At 35.4% G+C, this 21,287-nt stretch overlaps 1 protein-coding gene across 6 annotated transcripts in view; it reads left to right on the plus strand.

Annotated features, from left to right (window-relative positions):
* Positions 1-21,287, plus strand: part of ARK2N (arkadia (RNF111) N-terminal like PKA signaling regulator 2N) — an 86,083-nt gene that overhangs the window by 36,435 nt on the left and 28,361 nt on the right. For all 6 annotated transcript variants that reach the window (XM_019986644.2, XM_070778992.1, XM_070778991.1 and 3 more), the window contains exon 2: positions 1,378-2,160. In XM_019986644.2, the coding sequence (XP_019842203.2) occupies positions 1,446-2,160 (715 nt within the window). In that variant the 5' untranslated portion in view covers positions 1,378-1,445. The remainder of the gene's footprint in view (positions 1-1,377; positions 2,161-21,287) is intronic.

The following is a 21,287-nucleotide window of genomic DNA, read 5'->3' on the forward strand; positions in this document are numbered from 1 at the left end:
TTTGGGCTTAGTTACTCTGTAGCACGTGGGATCTTCCTGGATCGGGAGTTGAACCCGTGTCTCCTGTTTTGGTAGGTAGGTTCTTTACCAGGGAAGCCGCAGAATGCCCGTGTTGTCAGCAGCTAAGAACAGGACCTGAGCGGGGAGAAAAGTAACAGATAGTAGAACATTTATGTTTATATGTTTATAGTAAGCAAAAAGTAGACTGTGTCATATTAGATCAATGAAACGGTTTTTCAGTTATCCTCCTGCTGCTGTCTGCCACATAGTGAACTATCAAGGGAACTCGATGGAATGATGTCTTATTGAACCTTTACTAACACCATGTAGCTTAATGTTTGTGTCTCTCTGTGACTTGTGGGACATTATGATAATTGCCTTCTTTATCATCAGTTGTTCAGGGTGACATACTACTTGCCTTATACATTGTTAGCATTCTCTTAAAAACTACCAGTTAATGAACTTCGTGCTGTATTGGTCACAACTCTCGTGGTTAAAGATTATGTCCTGTTTCTCTTATGAGTAAGTGGAGTTGTAGCACACACAGTGGGGGAAAGATATTAGGTTCTGAAGCTAGCATAGGAGGTGGATAATGCGTGTGTAGGGTGTTTTCTTTTAAACCCTTTAAGTCATTCTTAAAATAGAGAGTATTAGGTTTTCTGGGTTCACAAAGTAGTTTATCTGTATTTAGTGGCTATTGTTTATGAAACAAAACATAGACTAGACTCGTTTTCGGTGTGATGAAAGGTTTACGGGAACTAGGAAGAACAGATGAAACAACAGATTAAGGTTTTTCGGCTTAATGCCTGTCTAGAGCAGCTCCTATTGAGCAAAATGGCAGACAGCTTTGATCACATAATTATTTTTGTTCACTTGTCAGATGCACGTAATTGATGGGTTTTTTCCCTTTAACGAAGATGTGCATTTGATGTCACTCCCCTGTAGCTCTCTCCCTTGCTTCTTTTCTTTGAAGGTTGGAACATAAAAGTAATCATTCCAGTTAACTTGTTCTAGATCAATTTTTTGAAGCATTTATATTAGTTAAAAATGTGTGCTACCTATATCAAAGTTTTGAGGATCCTTTTCTTGAACACTTTAAATAAAGTTTTAAAGTTGAGAATACTTGTTTGGTTGCTTGCTGGCCTTGCAAGTTGAGTAATAGAAGATTAATATTGTGCCATTTTTAGTAGCCATGTATGCCAGTATTTGGTTGCATTAAGTCCTTTGAATTTGACTTGTTCGAGCAATTAATAGATACATATATTTTAAAGGCCCATATGATGGCTACTTTTACTATCCACTTAGAAAGGTAGGAATGTTATGTTGATTCAGTGATCTGCCATTTCTGTTTATTGATTTTTGTGTGTTTTTGTACAGGTTGGTTTCCTGTTACATCTTTGACATAGTTTCCTAGACTGCTCCATGAATTAACTCGAAAATCTGAAATGAAGATGGAGGAGGCAGTGGGAAAAGTTGAAGAACTCATTGAGTCTGAAGTGCCACCAAAAACATCTGAACAAGAGACAGCTAAGGAGGAAGATGGATCTGTGGAACTGGAATCTCAAGTTCCAAAAGATGGTGTGGTGGATTCTACAGTTCTTTCTTCAATGCCCTGCTTGTTGATGGAACTGAGAAGGGACTCTTCTGAGTCTCAGTTAGCATCCACAGAGAGTGACAAGCCGACAACTGGCCGAGTTTACGAGAGTGATTCCTCTAACCACTGTATGCTTTCCCCTTCCTCTAGCGGCCACCTGGCCGATTCAGATACATTGTCTTCTGCAGAGGAGAATGAACCCTCCCAGGCAGAAACAGCGGTAGAAGGAGACCCTTCCGGAGTGTCTGGTGCCACAGTTGGGCGTAAGTCTCGCCGGTCACGATCTGAAAGTGAAACATCCACCATGGCTGCCAAGAAAAACCGGCAATCCAGTGATAAACAGAATGGCCGAGTTGCCAAGGTTAAAGGTCATCGGAGCCAAAAGCACAAGGAGAGAATCAGGCTACTGAGGCAGAAACGGGAGGCTGCTGCACGGAAGAAGTATAACCTGTTGCAGGACAGTAGTACCAGTGATAGTGACCTGACTTGTGACTCAAGCACGAGCTCATCAGATGATGATGAAGAGGTTTCAGGGAGCAGCAAGACAATCACTGCAGAGATACCAGGTAGAGGATGTTTTTTAAACTGACTGTAGAGCACCTCATGGCATTTCTCAGCTCTTGGGCTCAGTTAGATGAGTGACACTTGAAAAAAATCCAGGAGACCTGCAGCTCTATGTAAATTTGAAGACTGCAGTGTGTTAACAAGACACGCCAATTTAAAAATCTGTTCTGAGGTTTCTAGTGCACTTTAGCACATCAGCCCGAAAAAAAAAAAAAAATTAATGATAGGGACAAGATTATTTTTAAAGAATGGAATTTCTCACAAGTCTTTCTCTGTAACCCACTACCTGAACTCCCATCATTGCCTTTCTAGCACTGCTTAGATCTAATACTCACTGTTCAGTGTTATTACCAAGTACATATTCCTCAGGAATAGGCACCTTGCTTTATTATATAGCCACTGCAGTCAAGCTGATGGTGTCTGAAATAACATGTTCTATCTTTTGTTAAAGGTTTCTAATAACTGTTCCTGCTAAAACAGTAGTTTTATGTATTCCCCTTCTCCCTCATTCAGTGCATGATTAGCTTGTTGTCACTTGCATTTGAAAAGAATGTTTTTTGCAAAATTTCCCCCTCAACACCCCCAAGTTTAAAAAGTTCAGTAGAAATCCACTGTTTCAGCTCTCATTGATATGAGTCTGTAATTTATTACATGTTTGACATAATCGGCTTTCTCTATATTACTTTGTCTGATACTGTGTACTATGAAGGCAGTCTTGAGATTTTCTACTGGAAGAAAAATGAGATCTGAACTGTCCTTAATTGGGTGAATTCTCATTGTTGAAGAGACTTTCGATTAGGAACATTCTGTAAAGTAGTCAGCATGTAATAGATCATGGCAGTGTTATTTGTTGCTATGGTAAAGAGGGGGAAGTTTTGGTTTTCAAAGTTTTATGGGTGACTTTTTTTCTCCTAGTTTTTTGAAAGGTTTCTGATTCTATACATCAGCATATTGCTGATATACGAAGAATATTTCAAGAAAAATCATATTGGTTAATTAAATCTATAACTAACCAAACTTACAGAAACTCAGTAACAAGAACGATTTTATAGGTATTCAACTTACAATAAAAGTATCATTCATATAGTATATTAAATGTGTTCCTAACAATTGTTGGACATGCTTACTGTTTTAATATCTATTGAATTAATTACTGGGAGAGAGGGTTTAATTGAAGCCCAGCAGTTGACTGCATGAGAGAAGCAGACATTAGGGTTGTTTTAAGGCAGGTATATTTAAATTTTATATTTAGTGTTTTAAGGAAAGCCTATTAACAACCATACAGTCGTTTATGCCTTCTTAGGTCCTGTACTAATCTACTACTCATGATCATAATGGATCTCTTGATACAGTGCTTAATTCCACTCACTAAACAGATTTTTATGTAACTGCCCAATGCTTCTTTGTCTTTTTATGGAAACGGAGAAGGTGGGTGAGCAAAAATTCTCTTTGAAGATAGACCCCATTGTAGAGATAGCATGAGAAATACCTTCAAGGACGTTCTCCCTGTTGGGCTTATATAGATTAGGTGTGCTTTGTTCATGTTTTCCAAACCCCTCTGCTAATTGACTACCTTGACCAGTATCTAAAACTTCTAAAATGCCAGTCATCTATTTCTTGTCTGTTCTGAATTGTATACCAACCAAAACACCAAAGTAAATTATCTGTATCTATAATTTAGTTTGTTTTGAAAATATGTAGAGTTTTCAGACTATGTAGAGTAATCATGGAGAACCAAATGGTAGGTAAGGTGCAGGGCCACTCTATGACTATCTGGGCTGCACACCACAGTTTCTGAAGATGCTGTATGCATGAGCAGCTATGAATGGTCTTTCCTAGAATTATGCAAAGTGACAAAGATAGAACAGCTTAAGTTTAAATATTAGGAAGTTCATTTCAACTATCCACATTGTTATCCCTGAAAAATTTTGACATTGGCCTTTTCTGTTGTCATAATTATGTGTACCTCATTTTCTTGAGTCACATTATAACTTTGGGGCAGGAGGGATACACTCTGCCCTAATTGCAAGGCAGTTGCTGAAAAGTCACATAGATTGTAAAGGTAGGATAAATTGTGAGCTGACTTGAAACATGAGTGCAGCACTGTGGACATTCAGGTGAACTTAAACTGGACATGTCTAACAATGAATCTCTTGGGATCTGGAATTTGAATGCTCGATTTATACAGAATGGAAATGAAGAGGGAGAATAAAAACTGATATTCTTGCTTTACACTTTCATTAAGATGCAAATAATTTTAGTAGTTCAGAAGTGCTTTATAAACTTTGTTTGGCAGCAGTTTAAACACTGAAGGAATTATGCTAAATGTTAACTTACGCCAAACAATTTAACAATTAATGCATTTTCTTTTAAAGAGTGAAAATAATGTTGCAGACTTACATAGTACCTGGTGATGCATAATAATTGAGTTTGATATTTGGATCACAGATGTTTACAAAGTGGTTTTGTTGTCTTAGTTAGCATTTAGCTGACAGGCAGCTTTGTATCCACACTAGGTCATTCTCTCCTTGAAGTTTTCAAAACTATTGATATATTTCTCTTTTAAGAACCTGGAAGTATCATATCAAGATAACTCTGGCAGTTCTTTCATTTGGGGGATTTAGAGATGAGCAAAAATAGAGTGTTTCATAGTGGATATTAATGTGAAAATAGTGTATGGTGGTTTTGAGTTTTCAAGGTTTTTATTGAGTATCTCATTTATAGATGATCTTTTTATATTATTAATCATTCTTTGCAGTTTTATTATTGGAGCATTACTTCTTCACGGGTTGTGAGAGACATCAGTTTTTCTGTAAAATCACTTTGAAACTAGATATATAAAGTCTGCTCTCGCAGGGAATTTTTGTTTTTTGTTTTGTTTTGGCTGTGCCACATGGCTTGTGGGATTTTAGTTCCTTGATCAGAGATTGAATGCAAATCTTTGGCATTGAAAGGATGGAGTCCTAACCACTGGATGGCCGTGGAACTCCCCCAGGACATTTTTATTTTAGTGAATGTGAGTAACAGACAACAGACTTCAATTCATAAATTCTCTGAATAGAGCAGCTTATGTGCATCATTGAGGGTGGGCAGCAGAGAAAAGTTTTTCCAGTGACATGTTTTTCGTAAATATTTAGTATACAATAAACCTCACAGTAGCTTTATCTTGTGTGTGTGTGCTCAGTTGGTCACTTGTGTCTGACTCTTTGCGACCCCATGGACTATAGCCCACCAGACTCTTCTGTCCATGGTGTTTTCCAGGCAAGAATACTGGAGTGGGTTGCCATTTCCTACTCCAGGGGATCTTCCCAACCCGGGGATCAAACCCATGTCTTCTGTGTCTCCTACGTTGTCAGGCAGATTCTTTACCACTGTGCCACCTGGAAAGCCTGTAGCTTCATCTTATCTTGGCTATAATGACCTACTTTTGTGTAGTTTAGTAGTGCACCATGTAAGTGACTACTCGGACTGAGGCTCAAAAATAGTATCCATCTTGGTAGGTAAGGGTCAGTTGGTTTGCATTTAGAAAATCTAATTGGTCTATTTTGGAGAATGTCAGGCTGTAGAGGACACCTAAGATCATCTGAGTCCTTAATCCTTTGTGGTCAGGCTGGAGCAGCTCAGCCCTCCTGAAGCTAGGATCTCAGCATTCACAACTCACCACAATTATTTATACAGTGAAATCCCTCATGATTAGTTATAGTTTTACCTTACAGTTTTTCCTATGTAGAGACTTATTGTGCCTGATCATTTAACTCTTGGAAATGAAAAAAATTTTTCTTTAAGTAGTAAATCCTTCGTAGAAAAATTTGAAAATAGAAAAATGTGAAGTCTAAGATTAAAATCCTGTTTATGTTAACATTTAAGAGTATCGCCTTCCATAATAGATAAGAGAATTGGTCATACTATGTGTACTTTTCTTTCCCTCTAATATTGCATTTTGAACATTTAACCAAAACACAATGGTCTCCCTAAAACCATGTGTGGATTTTGAATAATTTATCTAACTATAAAATAACTTCCCAAATGTTGGCCTTTGGGCTGTTTTTAGCTTTTGCTATTATGAAGAAGGGTATGAACACTTTTAAGTCTCTCAACACATACTGCCAAACTACTCTTTAAGACTTTATTGAGTTTATTTTATCCAGGAGCTTAAGTGTTGGTTGCATTATTTTCTCTCTTTTGAGTGTTTATGAAAATGTTGCTGGTTTGATGAAAGAATTGTATCTTGGCATTAATTTGTATTTCTTTGATCACTAATGAAGTTGAAAAATCATACTGGCCATTTGTATTCTTTTGGTAAACAATCTATTCATGTTCTTTGCACATTTTCCTCTTGCTACACTTTTGTTTAAAATTGATTTGTAAGGGTTTGTAACCTACTGAGGGATGAATTACTTGAAAAATTTTATTATTAATTTAAGCTGTAGGGACTTGCAGTGGAAGATGAGACCCCAAACCCAGGTTGGGAATCCTGTAACCTGTTTCCTGTTTGAATATGAGGTGACTGAAAGCCCCATGGCCATAATTTAAAATCTGATTGTATTTTGGCAGCTGTTTAGGAGACTCATTAAATACATTGATAACAAAATACCAAGACTGTGTAATCAGGTGAAAACTGCCTGAAAGCAGTGATTAGTAAATGCAAACAAAGAACGTAGTATCTTGTGCAGTTTTCAGTCCGGCTGTGTGTTAGAATCACTTGAGTGGGGAGCACTTAAAACTTACAATGCCCAGGCTCCATTCCAGACTTGTTAAATCAGAATCTCTGGATCTGACCCAGGCATCAGCATTTTCTCCCCAGCTTTTTGGAAACATAATTGACATATGACATTGTATAAATTTAAGGTATATAAGGTATTGATTTAATAAATGTCAGTTCAGTTCAGTCTCTCAGTCTTGTCCGACTCTTTGTGACCCCATGGACTGCAGCACGCCAGGCTTCCTTGTCCATCATCAACTCCCCAAGCTTGCTCAGACTTAGGTCCATTGAGTCAGTGATGCCATCCAACCATCTCATTCTCTGTTGTCCCCTTCTCCTAAATGTATATATTGTGAAATTTATTAGCATAGGGTTAGCTAACACACCTCTTATTTGCATACTTAACGATTTATGTATTAGGAAGTTGTCTTCTTTCAAATATATGATGTAGTATTGTTAACTATAGTCACTATGGTGTATTAAATCCCTAGAACTTAGTCTTATACAACTGGGAGTCCGTCCCCTTTGATCACCTTAACTCATTCTTGCTGCACTCTGTACTCTCCGCCAAACTACTCTTGTGCTTTTATAGTTTGGTTTTCTTAAGATTGCACATGCAAGTGTGATCATGCAATATTTGTCTTTCGCTGACTTATTTCACTTAGCATAAAGGTACCAGCATTTTTAAACTCCCTGGTGATGACATTGGGCAGCCAGACTGAGAACTACTCAGTCAGTTAAGCAGTGATATGTGAAGTCTCCCATAACTAAAAATCATTGTAGTCTGCTTCAGTTAAGTTCTGAACAGTAGAGTCTCGTTTTTTAAAATGTTCTTAATTATAAAAACCACAGCACAGTCTTTATAAATTAGCAAACATGAGCAATTAAAAATTTTTATCCATTTAAGTGATTTTATTAAAAGCATGCATTGTTTAAATGTGATCTCCTCAATACTACAGTGTCCAGATAATGTTACCTTAAATTTAGAAGCTTTGAAATGTTACTGGTGGATATTCTTTGACAATCTCTAATGTTAAAGCACTGAGGTATTGTTTTCAGCCTGTTCTTCCTAATTTATTTCCTTAGGTGAGTGCCCTTAAAAACTTCGTGTATGCAAAAGCATAAACTTTGCTTTTGATATGTCTTTCTCAAAGTAGGATATATTTTAGGGTTAAAAGGACATATGTGTGTTTAAGATGAGAATATGGTCCCTGGTTGGTTTTCTTTTTTTAGATGTATTTTTCAGAGCAATTGTAGGTTCACAGCAGAATAAAACGGAAGGTAAGGAGATTTCCCATTTATTCCCCTTCTCACCTGCTTGCAGCCTCCTCCACTAGCAGCACCTGCACAAAACGGGACGTTTGTGCCTAGACTGACACGTCATCACTCAGGGCCCGTGGTTTATATGTTAGGGTTCATACTCGGTATTGTACATCCTGTTTGTTTTGACATGTGTAATTGCGTCGTCTTTTTAGACTTTAAAATGTCTTTGCTTTTAGTGCGTTTTGCTGGTAGTCATCTTTATAAGGCTGCATCTTATCTCGCTGTCCTTAGCACAAGTGTTCTCATACCATTTTGTTGAATTCAGCTTTTAAATACTGAAAAATAAGCAGCACCAGAATCTGAAACATCAAAGTAGTTGTATAAATTCCTGTCCTGTACACTACAGTTTACCCAGCACTTATAATGGATATAAACTGTTTAAAGAAAGTTTAATATACTTCAAACTCCTTTTAGTTTCTCCATAAGCTGAATGTGTTATACTTTGGGGAAAGGTATGTCCTTCTTGAAGACGTTTACTTATAAATAAGGTGTTTTTTTTTTTTTTTTAATGTGGAGAGAGGGCATGGAATGGAGTAATCAGGGGTGGAGGAATAAAATGAAGTTAGAGGGAAAAGTTGGTAACAATAAACTTGATGAAGTTTTTATTTGCTAGGTAGAATTGGGCTCAAAGTTTGTCCTGTAGCCTTTTAGGCATTGAGTAGAGGTGAGGTGGCATGATATAAGCAGTTCTCTTAATATAGGAGAAACACTGCATTTCTTGATACTGAGACCTGGGAAACTTTTCTTTTGCCTATTCATAAAAAGCCACTATGAGATAAAGTAAACTATATTTTCAGAAATATTCTGGGATAAATATAATAGAGCATTTCATGGGGGCAGTTCTTTATAAAGACTTCTTGATATAGGTAGATGGTTTAAGGCCAAGCTTGATTGATTCCATCATTCATTCATTCAGCAAAGTTTGGACACCTGCTATGCGGCATTGGGAATGCAACAGTGAATGAAACATGTCTGCCCTCGTGGAACATCATCTTTTTTGAGGAGACAGATAATAAATGAATTCATCATATGCTCTCAAGTAGGAATATACATTATGAATAATAATAAAGCAAGATATAAGAGTTCAGATAAAAATGAACTAGAGATGGGGTAGAATAGCTATATTAGGTAGCATAGGCAAGAGTGATCTGAGGAGGTAACATTTTTAATAGTTACCTGAAGAAAAGAGTTCAGTATAATTAGTTTTACTAGAAACCCAAAGTATTTGGGACCCAAACCAAAACTAATCTGGCCTAGTTCAAGGATAAAACACTGTATATAGAAGAGCATATCCTAAAACTGGAATCCTCTGAAACCACTGTTCTACTTGATATTAATAGGTGTACACTGTTCACACATTTGAAAAGTGCTGGATCATGTGGAAACAGATTTGTCTACTGCAGGACAACTCAGAGCCATTAATGTGCTCTCCAAAAGAGCAGAATATGATTTGTATATCCAAAACTTAACCACAAAACTTTTTTTTTTTTGAGATACATGTTTTAGTACCTTGCATAAACCAGGGTTTATAAAAAATATTACACAGCAGTATACATGGATTTTGTATATCCTTTATGTGGTTTTTCCATAAGGAAAACAATTTTTTTTAACTTAAGAGTAGTTGATGAAAATCAATTAACAGAATTATTTATACTGACTTATTATGGTCAGCTGTTAAAACACCTTTTAGAATTTTAAAGTCATGGTGTGAAAATATTCAGGGATACAGTGATATTCAGTCAGGGTTGTACACTGGAATCACCCAGGGGGCTTAAAACAAACCTATGCCTGGGAGCTGCCTACGTTTTGGTGTTTGTTATACCATTCCAGGTCTTTATGTTTAGCAAGTTTGAAAGCTACTGATACTTTCAAACTTGAGTAGTTAGTTGTATAGTACAAAATATAAAATCCTAGGCAGATTCAGTGAAGCTATGAAAAAAGGGTAGTGTCATGTTATTTTTCTCAGAATTACTTGTGTTTGGTTAATTAAGTGCTCCTTGTCATTGCTGAATCTATTTGCCTGTTCTTGGTAGTGCTTAAGTCATTTTCCTGAATAAGCATGTCTTCATAAAAATACAATTTTCTGATTTAATGACGTTTTATCAAATGGCCTCACTGCCTTTAAAACTGACTTCAGTCATACTGGCGGATCTGAAGGAGCGCCCAGCGAAGTTTTAGGATTACTTGGCAGGGGTGCTGTGTGTGTTAGAAACGTTATAGGCAGTGTCCTAGAAGAGGTCATGAGCTGTTATTCCAAGATGCAGAGGCAGACAGAGAAGTTCCGAATGTGGATGGAAAAACTAACTCACCTTGACTGGTGAAGAGGACAAGCAGCTACTGGAGCCCAGGGAACTTAAAATGTAGCTAGTTGGCCAAGGCATTTCCCCATCACCCATCAGGTGCTTACTCGCATTGCCTGATTCCCAAGACCTGCTGCAACAGCCCTTTGTGGCTTGTTGGAATGTTGACAGCACATTCGAATTCTCAGACGTTACACTTTTCTGATTAACTTTGTTGAAAATGGGAATATTATAGAACAACCTTTGAACCTATCACAAAATTAATTGTGTTAACTATCTGCTTTTTGAATTGTGTAAGAAAGAATATGCTTTTGCCCATTTTAAGTTTCTTTTGGTAATGTTTTAAAAATTAAATAGTAAACAAGTTGCTTTTTAAAAAATTAGTTATTCAAAACAAAATTTCATGAATTCTAGTTAGAGTTTTGTTACATGTGCTTGGAACATAGAACCGTATTTATATGATGATAGGAGTGATCCTCCTGAGAAGGCAATGGCACCCCACTCCAGTACTCTTGCCTGGAAAATCCCATGGATGGACGAGCCTGGAAGGCTGCAGTCCATGGGGTTGCTGAGGGTTGGACACGACTGAGCGACTTCATTTTCACTTTTCACTTTCATGCATTGGAGAAGGAAATGGCAACCACAGGGACATCCTGGTGGGCTGCCGTCTATGGGGTCGCACAAAGTCGGACACAACTGAAGTGATTCAGCAGCAGCAGGAGTGATCCTCATCTTTATGCTTTTTTCATGCCAAAAGCATAAATATCAGTAAGATATAAAATAGGGAATCTTAGTGAATCCAGATAGGTAAGTGGTTAATTCCCTTAGAGTCTCTTAGCATTAATCTCTACAACAGTGTTGACTTGCTTGTGATTCCTGTAAGAGGAATGATGTAATTAATCTCATTCTGGAGGTCATGAGTGAATATTGCATGAGCATTTTTATGTCATTCTTTCATAGGTCATTTAATGAACTGATTTTGTTGCTAGTCTTTAATGACTTGTATGAAGTAGCCTTTGTGTGCAGGAAGAATGAATTACTTTTTGAGCAAATTAATGCTCTGTACCTGCTATGTGAGATACTGTAAGGAATGCAGATTAGACAGGAGTTTGAGTTTATGTGTGAGAAAAGCAGTATTCTTCCAATGTTACATAGATGGGTTTTTATTTTAAGCTTTAACTCTCTAAGCAGTTACCTGGCAGAATCCGGTGAAATTGGTACTCTGATGTAAAGGGTAACCCTCTAGAGGATAGAGATGAAATGGTCACTCTATGAAGGGTATGTATTGAATGGGTTTTTAAATTAATAGTGACTAAATGTATTGGCTAATGTACTACCAATTTAATTTTGTTTTCAGTCCCTGGACTGAAAATAAATGGTATGTTAAAGAGTCCATGGCGTGTGTCAAAGGGGAGAAAATAGCACAGCATTGTTAGCTTTGCAACATGATAGATTTTCAGTGTGTGGCCCAGGACTGAGAAATAGTGTGAGAAAAAGCTAATTTAGGAAGAAAATTTTCAGTAGGTGTATATAACTTTGCTAACATTACCTTGTGCTTTTTTAAAAAAATTGTACTTCCTACTGGATTTACTTACAATAAAAATATGGTAGTTTTTCCCCTTCAAATTTATAAGTTAACTTCTCAATATGAGTAAGGTTATTTTAATATTTAATATAGTTGCAACTGAAAAAGATCTGATTGTCTGTTTTGCAAGAGGAAGGATAGGTGATATATTTGGAGTTTCATATATAGTTGGACATTAGAACGACAGGAGTTTGAACTGCACAGGTCTTATATGCAGATTTTTTGCACTAAATATGAACTGTGGTTCTGCACAATCTGTGCTTGATAGTATTCATGGATGTGGGACCACAGACTGTTACAAAGTTTTGTGTGGATTTTCTTCAACTGTGCAGTGGGTGGGAGCCCAACTTTAGGGTCAGCTGTATAAACAATAAAGACCTTTGTTTTATTTTAGTAATTTACCAGTAACTACTCAGAAAAATTGTCTTCACTTTTTCTATTTAGTTCTATATTCAGATATCTATACCTTGTAAATTAACTGTAATAGATTGAATCAATTTATTTTGCTTTTTTGAAGTGAAAAATGACTTAAAATTTTTTTTTCTTTTTAGAGCTTAATACATGAGAATTGGGAATTAACTTTGGGAGAGTTATAACTGATGGGTTTTTCTCTGACATGATAGCACAACACTTGTAAACTACTTCAGCTAATATTTTTTTAACTTTCCTGTTTTATACCAATAAGAAGAGCATATTGGTTTTGGGTGAGAAGTTTTTTGCTAATCTATAATATTTATTTTAAATTAAGATGTTTTCAGGGAAGTTTGTTCTGTATTCGGCTTTTCCCTGGGATCACAGATTTTACTAGACATGGATTTTTAGATAAAAGAAAATGTCAATTTCAGCATGTTAACATGACTGCTTTTCTATGCATGCATAACTGCTTCAAGAACTTAACAGATTTCTTCTTTGATTCATGATTTAATGTTTCATATATTAAGCATGTAGTGAAATGCTTTTTATTTTTAAAATAGAAAACATGAATGAATCCTTTAAGAATAACATAAAAAGTAACGTAGACATTATTCTTAGTATTGACTGGACATGTTCTGTTTCTTGTTGTTATTAGATAATGGACTAGGAAATCTACAGATTTTATTTGCCTAAAAGAGAAAAATGTCAGTTGAGTGGAATTATCAAGGTAAAGTTTTAATAATTGATATTCAAGGTAAAAATATTGTAAATATTTGAGAAGGTATCGAGCATAATAAATTTGAGGAAGCTTTTTCTACATAAATTTGTATAAAGATATGGAAAGAGAGGTTTTGGTAGAAAGAAGAGGAACACCGGAATGTACTGATTTAATTCATAGAATATATGCTAAAATATTAAAATTTATTCCAAAACAAAATTTTATATTTTGTGGTTTGAAAAGTTTAACCTTAAGAATAATTTTGTACCAGAAGCATACATACAGTTTTTTCCCCTGATTTTCAGTTTGTCGTGGTGTCTTGAAAATGTGTTGCTGTCTTAAGGAGTATTGTTTTGAAACAGTAGTTGTTTTTTTTTTTTTTAATGAATCGTGCTTTAAAGTAATTATGCTTTTTCCAGATTGCACGATTTAAAAATTCTTCTTTCAGAAAAATTTGTTTTTGTATTGTGGACAAAGAAGTATTAAGTATTTGAAGTAGTTATAATAGTTTTTTAAAAACGACTGCTGTTTTGGATTATTGAATGCTCCTTCACTGAGGCAGTCTGTATTCCTAAGATCATAGTCTAAATACATACTAAGAAGTGGAAATTATTTTTGGATTATGTGGTGGCATTTTTATATCAGTATTATTTTAGAAGTGCCTAGTGGTCATCCCTTGTGCTGTGCTGTGCTTAGTTGCTCAGTCGTGTCTGACTCCTTGCAACCCCATGGACCCACAAGGCTTCTCTGTCCATGGGGATTCTCCAAGCAAGAATACTGCAGTGGGTTGCCATGCCCTCCTCCAGGGGATCTTCTCAACCTAGGGATCGAACCCAGGTCTCCCGCATTGCAGGCACATTCTTTGCTGTCTGGGCCACCAAGGAAGCCCATGAATACTGGAATGGGTAGTAGCCTATCCTTTCTCCAGGGGGAAATTCCCGACCCAGGAATCGAACTGGAGTCTCTTGGATTGTAGGTGGATTCGTTACCAGCTGAGCTACCAGGGAACCCTGGTCTTCCCTTAACTTACCTTAAATTGGCTTAATTTTCCTAGAATTTTAAGTACAGGGAATATATCCTGTTTGGGCTTTTTTGTGGTGTATAAAGGGCTAATGCTGGACAGAAACGTCTTTTAGTTGATCTAGATCAATGCTAGACATGATCTAGACATGGTTGAAATGCTTTTTATTTAAGAATATAATCCCACTCTGCTCAGTGTTATGTGGCAGCCTGGATGGGTGGGTGGGTTTGGGGGAGAATGGATACTTGTAGATATATAGCTGAGTCCCTTTTCTGTCCACCTGTAACTGTCACAACATTGTTAAATGGCTACCCAGTTAATCAGCTGTATCCTAATACCAAATAAAAGGTTAATAAAAGAAAAGAGTATAATCCCAGGAGAATGTGCTCCCAAATATGGCTGCCACCAGTATCTACAGGCCCCAGGGCAAGCCAGGCAGTGGCCCCTCTGCTTCTCTGTGAAGCTTGGGAAGATCAGGGAGATGACCTTTGGAGAGTCACTGAGGACTGGCAGATTGCAGTGCTTTATAGGGAATTACTGCAAGAAAAGAAAGAGAAGACAAACACAGATGGTTCATTTAAAGTATCTTTGCTCATTTTAATCAGTCCAGTTTTCAAGAAAAGGATCAATTCCGAAAGAAATAGAGGAAAGATTAAAATGAAGACTATAATCCCATATAATCTACATATGCTATTTAGTTGCTGGTATTTAAGCGGGGGGCGCTATAGTGAATATGTTTTCCGATAATCTATCTACAGACTGTTTTCTGCCTAGAGTCTCCTAGTTCAGTGTTGTAGGACATTAGATCCTAATCATTTTTAAGAAAATTTAACCAGCAGATTTAAGATTAGAGTTATCAGGTTATTTGAGCCTCTCATTGCATAATACCTCTCAGTTATATTAATGTGTAATTTGTGTGCATTATTAAAACTTGAGTGTAATAAGAGCTCAAATAAAAATTTAATTTAGAACACAACACAATAAAATTAAAATCTTAAAACTTAATATTTTGCATGAAGTTTTTTTTTTTTTTACTTAAAGGATCTGTCATTTTGGGGGCTCCAAGAGAAAAGCCTGTTCTTTGTTACTAAGTCAAAGGAATAAGCCTAGTCTCAAGAGTGTGTGTGTGCATGTGCTCATGAAGGTGTGTGGACCTTCAGAATTATGAAATAATCCTGTATTCTTATTAATGCTATAGTTGGCAGGTTGTGCTGGAAACATAACTATGCAATAGTCTACAGGGATTTTAATGGATTCAAGTCACTAATATATCCATTCATTGCTTCCTAAATGTGTATAAAAAAAAAAATTGCCACATACGAGTTAGAGTGATTAAGTTAGGTGGAAAAATTTATTTCTTAGATTATCAGGTAAAGATTTGGACTGCTTGTTTGTTTCATTAGCAGACTGAGTAAAAGAATATACACGAATTAGTTTATTTTGCTTCATTGCTTTTGTCATTCCTTAGTTATGTGTATTTAACAGCAGATACTGTGATCTGAAGGTTGAGATATAGCACAATTTAATGAAATATATTGCTTAAGGTTTATATGCAGGTCAGATAACATGGGCAGATTATTTTACAGAACTTGACTTTATTTTTTATTTTTTTTTTCTTCTTCAGAACTTGACTTTAAAAAATAGTTACCTGTTATATTTTGTTTAGCTTGTATTGATTTCCTCTCTTCTGTTTGAATTATTTAAATAGTATAGTAAGGGGCACAATGGAAAAGATTTTGTGGGGTTTCACATGTGAGAAAACACAGTATCAAAACAATTTGAGCAGATTTATTAAACTGAAATTTAATTAATTTTTTATTAAATTTGCTTTAATAAAAATTGTTCTCAAAGAATAATTCTCAGAATCTTCTCTAAAAATGGCATATATGCCCTCAATCATTGTACAGATAAGAAACTTGTCGTTTTTAATCTGTCTGGAACAGTTATATGAGTACATTAATAGTTATCAATGTGAATAACTTCCGAGTTCTATACTTTTCATTTTTTTCTTGATTCTGTTTTTAATTTCTCTGAAGTTTAGGAAAAGTTAGTGGGGATTGAAACCAAAGTAATGAATAGATCTTTTCATATTATCTTAAAATACTACAACGTACAATAGAAGACATGTTAAGAAATGAAGGAATAATAATCCATGAGGAAGTGTATTCTTTGATAATCAAGTCTTAAAACTTTAAAATTTGGGAAGAATGTTATCAAATTGCTGTGATTTTTATTTTTACTGCATTTTCTTTATATCTTTTACCTAATTCTGCATTTGAAGTGTATCAGTTGACCTAGATAAATAAAAATGTTTAAAAAGAAATGTTTCTTGTTACTCTATTTAGGATCCTTTTACATTAGTTATAGTGATTCCCTACCAGTTAATTCACATTAGGTGTTCCTTAGTACAGAAACCTGCTTTTCCATAATGAAATGAATGGCATTAGTTTATAGGTAGTATCACTAATAATAGATTTCACATGGTGTTTTTCAGATAATTTTCTGTCTTTTTGCAGTTGGTATATTGAAAAAGGAAATAACAAAATATCAGTGCTAACATAAAAGGTGAAGATTCTTCTCCTTTATATGTTCTTCTGAGTTATCCTGTTAAAAATTGAAGACTGTTTAGAAAATAGCAAAATGTAGCCTACCTTGAGGAATAACCAAAAAGCTGAGTGGATGTGTCTTAGCAGGGTACATAGACACGAGGATGTGGCGAAAGTCATGTCAATTTTTCGTGTTCTTCCTTCTTGTATGTAGTAGTGTAGATGTTTTAGTTTTGTTCTCCATTGATGTGAATCCTCAAAACAGAAATTGTGGATTTGTCCTTGAAATACAAAGATAAATTGAAAGATGGTGACCTCTGCAAGTGTCCTGTTTTCTGTATTTAATCTTGAATATTTTCCTTCGATACTTTCAAAGTTAACTATTCATCAGTGTTATAGGTAACTTCTCTGGGCAAAATGACCTGTCATTTGTCAGTATGATGTAAGAACAGATGTAATCCTTAAAACTCTATTTCTCCCTTGTAAACGGAACATCTAAATTTTTAATAATTGAGTTGGATATAATGGGAAAAACACAAAATAGGCATCAATTCATTTTATTTAAAAATGATTTTTTAACTTCTGACATAGAATTTCAGTGCATATTGCTGCATTTTATTTTCATTTAGCACTATCTTATTTTTCTTTTTACTAAAATAGCTTTATAATACTATAAAGGAAAAATACCCAGTTTTTGGTATTTAAAGTTGTTATTTTAGAAATGGCACTTTTTGTCTTTTCTGGTTGATATAGTTATCTTTTCCAAGAGATGCTTTGAAATTACTGGTTTTATAAATGGTTCTTTGTGTATGTGTGTACATATATTACATATATATGTAGATTAATAGTAATAAAATACAGCGTATGTATTATCTTAAGTATTTTATTTTTTATTATTCCAAATAATCATTTTCCATCTTGGTAAATATTTAGATGTATTACTAAAAAGCTAGTTTTTATTAGGTAGGTTCTGCCAATTGCAGATTTCCCTTTCAACTATTGAGGTTTGCTTCTTTCTTTCAATCCTTAAGGCTCACACCTCATTTTCCCTACACTTCTTTTCCTAACTTGAATACCGTACACATGCTCCTCCTTCCTAAAGTGCTTGGGTAGGTAATTTCTGAGAACTCTTCTTTTTAGGTGTAACTTTTTTTGAATCTCACTATTGGAGTGACTTTCTCTAGATGTTGTAGATAATGGTACTGATCTTAGGACCTTTAATGACTAGGGAGACAGAACTTCTGTGGGGTCCTTTGACAGCAGCAGGAAAGTTTTTTTCTTTCCTCTTCTATGAGGGGTTTTGGGAAATTGGCTGTAGTAAAACATAGAGAAGGAATTTATTCTGGCCTTTATCGTATATTACTGTAGTCATTGAAATGGGAATTGAATGAGTAAACGCTGTTTGTCTGTTGCTCCACCTTTCCTTGGGCCGAAGATTTAGCAATAGAGAAGGAGGAGTGACGTTTCCAGATGTCTGTGGGATACAAGAGGAATTTCTGATTCCCAGATCTGATTAGATTTCATACTGGGAGTCTGACAACACTTGTGTTAGTGGAAGGGCTTTGTAGGTAAGAATGATGGCAAATAGGGATGATCCAAAGTGACCTCTATCTGGCTTTAAAACACTTTCATATGAATACATCTAAGCTAACATTTCACTTCAAACAAAAATAAAAATACAAAAGCCACATATGTGATGACCTTATTAATCCCAGCAAAGCATTTACTTAACAAGATGGGTTAATCCATGACCAACTCAGGCAGTGATGTTTTCTCAAAGCTTCTTGCATGCAGGCTGTGTACAGCAGAGTTTACACAAACATAAGCAAACAAAGAAGTAGGGTTAAGTGCTAATTTATAATGGAAAGGTGGGCAGGTGGACCAGTATTTGAACTGTTGTGTTCTGTGTTATATTTTAACCTTCATCGTAACCCTGTGAACAAGCGGAGTCATACGTTAAGAAGAAGTAGGCAGGATTTTAACCTATGTATTTGCTGCCCCAAACCTATGCACCTCATATACGGCTCCCAGTCTTACCCTGTATATTTCCCATTCCCTCACCGTTGAGAACAACCATAAACTATGCTGGTTTTACCTCCCTAGGACTCAAAATTTCTCATCTGTAAAATGGGACTGGTAACTTATATATTACATAGTTTTAAAGTTCTGTGCTTTTGGTTATCAGCTTTGGAAAGAGGGATTTGGGAAGATAGATGTAATAGAGGATGGATGTTAGGCTTTGTTTTGCTTTGTTTTTTGTTTTCATGATTCAAGTTGTTTCCATGAGATTTAGAAGAGAACATATTTGACCAGAAAGAAGACTAATTCATAAAATTAAACACTGTTGATAATAATACAGAAGATTTAAAGTCACATAGGGGTAAACTTCACTGTAGTAGGAATGTGTGATGAATAGATAGATCTGTATGTTTTGTTTCATTTTTCTTTTTTTGGCCGAACTGTTTGGCAAGCTGGATCTTAGTTCCCTGACCAGGATTGAACCTGCTCCCCCTGCAGTGGAAGCGCAGAGTCTTAACCACTGGACCGTTTGGAAAGTCCCACACCTGTATTTTGGTATTTCAAAAGTTAGAACCTATTTATAAACTTGGAGGTCAGAGAGAGGATGCAGACCTGTCTAGCACAAGATAGACCAAGGTGATGTTCTTAAATGAAGCAGTGGATTGCTGAACATTTTATTTCTCTTGTGATCAGCAAAAATTTCAAGACACTTAAATTGGACACAGCACTTGGATTAACCACAGACAAAATAGTTATTAAATAATTGAGTTAGATTTACCTTTATAGAGAGATGCTTTTAATGACTATAGAAAAACAAAGTTCATCATACATTGATGATGTGTGGTTGACAGATACCAAATGGGAGAATGTGAAGTTTGATAACCTTTTATGTTGTAAACATGGAATGCTTAGTGACTGCATTTTAAATTGGAAATGTTTCCATGTGTAATTTTACTTGAAGTTGCTATTTTGATGTTTTTAAGAGTCAAAATTATCTTAGTAGCAGCACAGTTGTTTTAGCATCCTAGAGGAACAATCAAGTCAGAGGAAGAAAAATAGCTTCATGCTTATTCCCTCCTGTAATAAATTGATAGAATCAAATTGGAAGCATAGATAGCTGCTTCTGTTATTAATGTTCCTGGTTTTTCTAGCTCCTCTTAGTGGTTTGATTTTATTTTTTCCTTCAAGAGATACTTATTTTAAAAGGATCTTACCTCTTAATTTTGCTGTGTAGCAGAAATCATGTTTTAAAAGAATACCATAAATTGTCCCCATCAGTTAGCTAATATTCATACTTAGTGATTCAAAATCCAAGCCTTGATGCTTAGTTCTTTAAACATATCTTACTTAATTTTGGTTTGCTGATAGTGTGAGATGACCTTGGGACACACGATGCTTAATTGTGATTTCTTGTTGGAAGGCAAAATTGGAAAAACAACCTTTCCTTAACTTTATTAAAGTTTATATAGTACTGACTTGTCATTGTTTGAATATATTAGATATGAAAAACGACAGTGATAATTTATTTTAATTTTAAGTATAATTAAAATGTGAAAATATTACTGTCTTTGTTTATGATGAATACTAAATTTGAGCTAAGCTATAAGGTGTGCTGTTTGGAAATATGGAAGATACAAGAATGAAGCCAGATAACAAGTTTATGCTTGTATGTCCTACTGATGAAGACTTTCAGACAAGTTATTTCCATGGGTAGGTGATGTTACTCTGCATGTACATCTGCACTTATACTTTTTGCATGAGTTTACATGTAGGAGTGGGTACAATTTTGACTTGACTGTTGACCTGTTGCCTCAATTTGGTGGTTGTGGGTTGTGGGGTGGGGGAACATGAGGGCAAGAGGTTGTGAATGGTATTTATGATACAAATTTTTAAATAAGTCTCTTATTTTTTCCCAAACACAAAACACTTAATAAAGCCCTTTAAAAAATAGAATATTTGGTCAAATAGTCAATATTGTACTTGACCTTCATATCTTCTGCAACCAAATATTTGGACATCCCACATTATCTTGATTCCATAATAATCATTTTGAACTCTGACGAGAACTCCATAAATGATACAGCTTTCTTTTCTTTTTTGAAAAGAAAAACCACAAACATGAACTAATATTTTACTATTTGGTCTAAAATCTATTACTAGCTGATACTAAGGCCACACTGTTGAATTTTATGAACTTGATGTACCCTTTTGGGGAAATTGGAAATTATTTTTAAGTAGTCAGCTGAAATTGTCATGATCGTCAGAATTTCATATTGTGACATGTCTGTTCCTTATACGGTGGCACCTAATAACTCATTTACTTTTATGTTTGGTCATTTTTTTATTTTAAAGTGTTGCCGCATAAGCCTGTGGTTTGGGAACTTAGTCTTAAGAGATAAGTGCCCCAAGTGTGTTTCATGTTTTGTTTAGTGACAGTTTACACAATGGATGTTTGTATTAAAACAGCAGTCCTTCATTGTGTTCTATTTTAATGATTTATT

This window comes from Bos indicus, chromosome 24 (assembly GCF_029378745.1).
Source record: "Bos indicus isolate NIAB-ARS_2022 breed Sahiwal x Tharparkar chromosome 24, NIAB-ARS_B.indTharparkar_mat_pri_1.0, whole genome shotgun sequence".
In the NCBI taxonomy this organism is placed as follows: domain Eukaryota; kingdom Metazoa; phylum Chordata; class Mammalia; order Artiodactyla; family Bovidae; genus Bos; species Bos indicus.